Here is a 6,966-nt window from a genome sequence, read left to right on the forward strand (position 1 = left end):
TCCTTTTCATCAGTGCACTGTTAAACTAATCAACACTCTACACGTGTAATATTCCCTTACAATAGCAGCACACACTACTGCTACCTGCAAAGCTTTCAGTCTCAAATGACTTAGTGAAAGGAAATAAAAAGAGGATAAGTAACATATTAAGGAGAAATAATGGGAATTAGAGGATTCATGCAGTTCAGCTCTTTTAATCAGCCAGCCAGTTTGCTAGCAACAAGGGATGGTTTCCGTTGAGGAAGGTCCTGTGGAGTGGGAATGTGGTCACCAGTGACCTCCGTCTTATCTGGGGCTGCAGCAGGAAGTTGCTTGTTCTTCATTTTTGCTTTTGCCATGTTGTAATCTCCAGAATCAAAATATTTTTGCTACAAATGAGAAAAAAGAAAGAATTCAGATTATAGTTGAAAAGCTTTCATATGCAACTACACTGATTTAACATAGAGATGTGACTCTAATACCAGCAGTTCTCAACCTGTGGGTCCCACAGGAACTGTATTAAAGGGCTGTGGTATTAGGAAGGTCGAGAACCACTGTTCTACTGTCAGCGTTAAGTTGGTCTAAAAAATTTAAATAGGATACTCTGGGAGGCTAAGGCAGGAGGACTGCTTGAGCTAAGACCCTGTCTCTACTAAAAATAGAAAAATTAGCCAGGGACAATGGTGTGTGCCAATATTCTGAGCTACCCAGGAGGCTGAGGCAGGAGTATCACAGGAGTTGGAGGGTACTGTGAGCTATGATGACACCACTGCATTCTACCCAGGCTAACAGAGCGAGATTCTGCCCCCTCCCAAAAAAATGTAAACAGAAATATTAATTAAAGGAAACAGCTGTGTCTCTATAGAGAGGTCTTGCATAAGTCAACTGAAGTCAAATAAGGCCCTCCTCTTCAGGCTTTCTTGAACCATTCTAGTACAAAATACAGAACTGTCAAGACTGATATCAGCTATTTGGAAATAAAAGGTCCTGGACTCAAAGTAAAATAAAAACCTTTGATTTACTAACAGAACCACCAAGTCAAACTCTTCTTAAATAAACTTATAAATAAAACACATAATTTATTGACTTACATTTAGGATATGCCACTCAACTCCAATCAACCTTACAGTTATTAAAACTATTATTTATAGTTTCTGGTACTATCACCTAGGGCAAGCTTTTCTCCAAGAATTTAAATCATATTTATTTAAACTACAGTCGTTCACTAAAATAAAAATGTAAAAATATAAATGTTAGAGTAATGGAAGAAAAATACTTGTGAATTTCAGTAGAAACTACTATCACTTAAGACACTGAGTAAGTACAATTATTGCTCTTTCCAGTTGGCCTAATCATTAAAATATAAATTATGAGTTCTACAGTTGAAAATAGATGAGTATGCCTGGGTTCTCATACCCATCACGCTGAGCCCACCTTTATTCAGTGGCTGCTACATGAGGCACTGTGTGAGAGCTGGACACAGATACAAAGATGGACAACAGTCAAGTAAAGCCACCACTCTACTACTATCTCAAGTAGACAAGGTGCTATAAATCTAAAGCAGGGGGATTAAGTTAACCTTAGTCTGGAGTAGCCAAAAAGACAAAAACCAAGTATGAAATGGGAGCCTAGGCAAAGGTAAAGGGGAAAAATATAAAATATTCTCTTAGAGACTTCAAAAGATACCTCCTATGATAAAAATAAATAGCTGGGAACTCACAGCTTAGTGAAAGATTGTTGAGTGGCCCAGAGAAAAAAAGATCTCTCAGCTGCCTCCTTTGGGGGACTATTCTTTGATAAGCCAGACCTGGCCTATGGCCAAAGGGTCTAAGTTAGAAATTGCTTTTCATGTGTCACTGTACACGTACCATAGAGGTTAGGAATAAGAAAACTTGGAACAGACTCTTCTCAACCTTGCTGTAGCTTCACTTCTACACGTTTTTAAATGAGCAGAGAGAAAGAAACTCAAAATTTTTGAAGCACTGTATCAAAGAACTGCTTCTGGCCAGGTGTGGTAGCTCACCTCTATAATCACAGCTCTTTCGGAGACCAAGGTAAGAGGACTGCCTGAAGCCAGGAGTTCAAAACCAACCTGGGCAACACAGTAAGACCCTATCTCTCTAAAAATAAAGTATCTGGGTATGGTGGTTGGAGCTACTCAGAAGGCTCAGGAGGATCATCTGAAACCAGTATGATTTTGAAGCTGCAGTGAGCTATGACCCTAAGGCATCACCTAAAGTGACAATGTTTAACTTTAAAGTCATGTTTCTTAAAATTGGCTCCTAATATTTCTTCAGACTCCTCAAATATGAAAATACATAGGTTAGACTCCTTCTTGATACAACCTCCCAGCTCTAACGGTCTACGTATTCACTGCTGAAAGCCTAATATTAACCTTGCAATAACAGAGAAAGGGACCTAAAAGAATAATGATGTCAAATCCAACCCTCTCAAATTAAGAAGAAACTGTTTAGAGATGTTAAGGTTACTTGCCAAGCTTGCTAGCTAGTAACAGAGAAAAACTAAGACCCAGAAGTCACTGAGCCAGACTTTAAAACAAAAAACCCTCACTTCCCTAATATTAAACAACTTATTCATTGATATTCTGGTACTACATATAATCCCTCAAAAGCTCACTTCTCACCAGCCTGAGCCAGAGCAAGACCTCATCTCTAAAGTAGCCAGATGTTGTCGCAGGGCCTATAGTCCCAGCTTGGGAGGCTGAGGCAAGAGAATTGCATTAAACCCAAGAGTCTGAGGCTGCTATAAGCTGTGACGCCACAGCACTTTACCAAGGACAACAAAGTAAGGCTCTATCTCAAAAAATTTTTAAAAATTCTATATAATCAATTCTTATTTCAATTGGTATGTTCTTCATTCTTTCTTTATGTATTGGAGACAGAGTCTCACTATGTTGCCCTCAGTAGAATGCCCTGGCATCACAGCAACCTCAAACTCTTGGGCTTAAGCAATTCTCTTACCTCAGCCTCCCAAGTAGCTGAGACTACAGGCACCTGCCACAACGCCCTACAGTTGTCATTGTTTAACTGGCCTGGGCCGGATTCAAACCCACCAGCCTCGGTGTATGTGGCTGGTGCTTTAACCACTGTGCCATGGGCACCGAGCTCATTCTCAATTATTTATATCTGTAACACCAACTTAAAAATATTACTGTATAAATTTAGACTTGAAGATACTTAAAAAGTCATAAATAGTTGAAAGCCAAAAGAAAATTAGAACAGCCTCAATGTGGAAAGAAAGCTTATTAGCCTAAATTATGCTAGAGATTAGCCAAAAAAAATTTCCTAAACATGTAATCAATCTAATCCTAAATCCAAATAAATAGTCAAAGATTATATAATAATGAAGATTATGTAATATTTTCATAACTAGAAACACGCCTGATGGGTTTGTTTTATAATGAGACTTGGTATGTGTACATCCCACATAGCTAGATGTATAATGAACACAGTTCTCATTACACTTTTCTATTCATCCTGTGTTATCATCTTAGTAATTATATTTTATAATAACCATCTTAATATTCCATTTTGTTGACTTACTATAATTTAACCATTTTCCTGCTTTGGAAAATGGTAATAGTTCTATTCATAGTTATTTATTTATTTATTTATTTATTTTGTGCAGTTTTTGGCCAGGCCTGGGTTTGAACCCACCACTTCCGGCATATGGGGCTGACGCCCTGCCTTTGAGCCACAGGTGCCACCCTTCTATTCATAGTTAAAGCAACAAGGAGTATCTTCAAACTCAAGGATTCTTTTTACTTATATTGCATTAAACACTTTAGATTAATTTATAAGAGTTTATTCATTCAAAGGACATAAACATTTTTATAAACCTTGATCCATACCTCTTTCCAAAACGGCAGTATTAATTTTAAGGTTTTAAATACAACAAAGAGCTTATTAGTTTCACCCAACTTCAACCTTACTTACAGGTATTACTTTAAATATTTTTTAATTTATTTGTATTTGTACTATAATATAATTTACATTTCACTTATCATCTGTCTGTTTCATAATTACATTTCCTCTATTTTATCCAGGGATACCTTAATGTTTTTTCTATTTTAAAGTTCCCTTTTATGTACTATAGATAGTAACTACCATTTATAATAGTTTCCCTACTTGATTATGTTTCATGATACAGGGGGTTTTATATTTATACATTTGGTATAATTTGTCCTCCTCACTCTATTATTTCAAAGCTGTGAATGTTATTTTTTCTTTTTGAGACAGTGTCTCAAACTGTCGCCCTGGGTAGAGTACCATGGAATTACAACTCACAGTAACCTCCAACTCTTAGGCTCAAGTGATCCTCTTACCTCAGTTTTTCTATTTTTTTTTCCCCTCCAGTAGAGATGGGGTCTCGCTCTTGCTCAGGCTGGTCTCAAACTTGTGAGCTCAGGCAATCCACCGGCCTCAGCCTCCCAGAGTGCTAGGATTACAGGCATGAGCCACTAGACCCAGCCTGGATGTTATTTTTTCATGTTTAAGAATAAACATATATTCTATTTTTGCCACTTTAAAATTTGTTAAGAAATTCTTTGGAATTTGATTCATTTGGGATAACATTCCATATGCAACTATAGCTAAAATACACACACATATAGCAACAGATTTTTGCAAGCAAACAGCAGGAATCAGCATATTTAAGTATTTAAGAAGAAACATGATTTGGCACCTCACAGTCAATAAATAATTCTCTTCCATAAATTATATTTCAACCTTCTCTTTATGGCAAATAATTTATGCTTAAGCTAAAGATGGATCTAATTTTTTACATAAATTATTCTGGAAGGGATTAGGAGGAAAAAAAGGAACAGGCAGCATTATTTCAATTCATATTTCATGATTGGGAAATAATGATTTTGAAAAAAACGTTTTCAGTAATTTGCACTATGTAGGAGAGTGGTGGGTCATGGTGTATCACATCCCTCTAGGGGATGAGTCACAAATTATAAGAGGGACTTTATCTAACAAATGCAATTCATTGTACCCTCAATGAATCCCCAACAACAACAAAAAAACTATAATGTATAAACTGTATCAGAGCCATCTGTGAAACATTACATAAAGGAGATTGTAAGCTGTGGTTTTATAAGCAATCATTTCATCTAATCCAAATAAAATATATTTTAGATCTTTTAATGTGTGAGAATAACCTTCAATATACATAAAAATTTGTACTTAAGAATACAACCTTCTGGACAGTGGTTGCTTTTGGAAAGATAGAAGGAAGGGGTTATATATATACACAGGGTAGGCTTAACCTGTATCTGCAACATTTTTTTTTTCATTTTTGGCTGGGGCTGGATTTGAACCCACCACCTCCAGTATATGGGGCTGGCACCCTACTCCTTTGAGCCACAGGCGCCGCCCTGCAACATTTTCTTTCTCACTAAGATAAAACTGAAGTAAACAAGGGAAAATGTTAACATTAAAATCTGGATATCGGGTACTGTTATACTATTATCTGTGCTGTTCTACATGCTTCAAATAGTTTATACTTAAAAATGTTAAAGAGTTATATTCTTATCACGCATATTTACAGAATAAAACTGTAAAATACTGGAAAAAAATCACACACACAAACCCCCGATAAGGCACAGAACTACAAATACACTCACAATCTTTGTTATTAGCACACTTGAGTTCATAGAGATTAGGCATTTGAAGATTATAAAAGAGAATTTACCCCTTTTTGCAATCGTTTCCTTAAGAAATCTGAACCTCCAGGCTTTTGTCCCAGATGAGGATATCTTGCTTTTAATTTTGCTTCTTCAGCTTTCTCCGGACTGGTCACTTTATCTTCCATTTCCTGAAATAATTTCAAATAAATTACTTTTCTATTAAAACTCAGCTATTTAAAATAATTCACCTTTTAATATCTGGATTCTGATCTGAATGCTAAGTAACACAGCATCTGACTAAGAAATCAAGCACAGAAGCCTTTAAAACATCTCTCTCTTGTTTTTCAGATGATCCATGTGATAGCACTATTATAGCTGTGATGCATATGTAACACCCCACACACTGGATAAAAATACCAAGATAGCTCAGCTCTGAAGTCTTGCTTGCCATTTTTTCCCAGTCATGTATAATACATTTATAGTTAGTCACCTTCTATGGAGCTTTTCAGTTCTTTGCCTATATTTAGAGAATTATCCTAATACTGCTAAAAGATAAAAGATCTTTTGATCTATTTATTCCAAAGTTACATGATTTGAAGCTCGTCAGATCCTTCACTAGAAATTAATAGCAGCCTACCTATCGGCACATTTTCCTTGAATAAATTAATATAGATGACTGATATTTGTAAAGGAGAAAAACATATTTATGTTCACACCTGCATATATTATTGCCTAATTTCCCGTGTTAGTATAAACTCTCTTCATGTGAAAGATCTCATTCATGCATATGTAAGAGTCTTGCTGTCACCCAGGCTGGAAGTACAGTGGTGTGATCATAGCTCACTGCAACCTTGAACTCTTGGGCTCAAGGTAAGATCCCATTTTGTAATGTATCAAAAACCTGCCTTCTAGATTCTTTATACTGTTCACTTTTAATAACTCTTTAGTTTACTTTCTTTCAAACTATAACACTATACAGAGAAGTGTTCATCACTTCCTAGCAAGTACAGGAAAAAAATGAATGAATCAAGAAAAACAAAGCTGCTCTGAAATGGGCAGCCTGGACAGCTGGCAAGGCTCACTTTCTGGCTAATCGTATTCATTTCTGCATACCAGATTGACAAAAATCATGTATCTCTGAGTTTATTGATTTTTCCAAGTACATATATGACTACAGTCAATAAGCATATATGACTACAGTCAATAAGCAGGATTATCAAATCCATAAATGTCCAATTTACTAATCTTGCATAGCAAGTAAATCATTTATCTTTCTAAGAATTGAAAAAACTTCATAAAATTTTTGAATATATTTTACTTGAAATTATAACTAT

The 6,966-nt window shown here is 35.9% G+C and overlaps 1 protein-coding gene across 1 annotated transcript in view; it reads right to left on the bottom strand.

Moving 5' to 3' along the window:
• Positions 1-174: 174 nt before the first annotated feature.
• Positions 175-6,966, bottom strand: part of ARPP19 (cAMP regulated phosphoprotein 19) — a 19,307-nt gene continuing 12,515 nt past the window's right edge. The window contains exons 2-3 of the mRNA XM_003784367.3: positions 5,698-5,820; positions 175-368 (exon numbers count right to left, since the gene is read on the bottom strand). Coding sequence (XP_003784415.1) covers positions 198-368; positions 5,698-5,820 — 294 coding nt within the window. The 3' untranslated portion in view covers positions 175-197. The remainder of the gene's footprint in view (positions 369-5,697; positions 5,821-6,966) is intronic.

This window comes from Otolemur garnettii, unplaced genomic scaffold, assembly GCF_000181295.1.
Source record: "Otolemur garnettii isolate 467f Iridium unplaced genomic scaffold, OtoGar3 scaffold00011, whole genome shotgun sequence".
Taxonomy (NCBI): domain Eukaryota; kingdom Metazoa; phylum Chordata; class Mammalia; order Primates; family Galagidae; genus Otolemur; species Otolemur garnettii.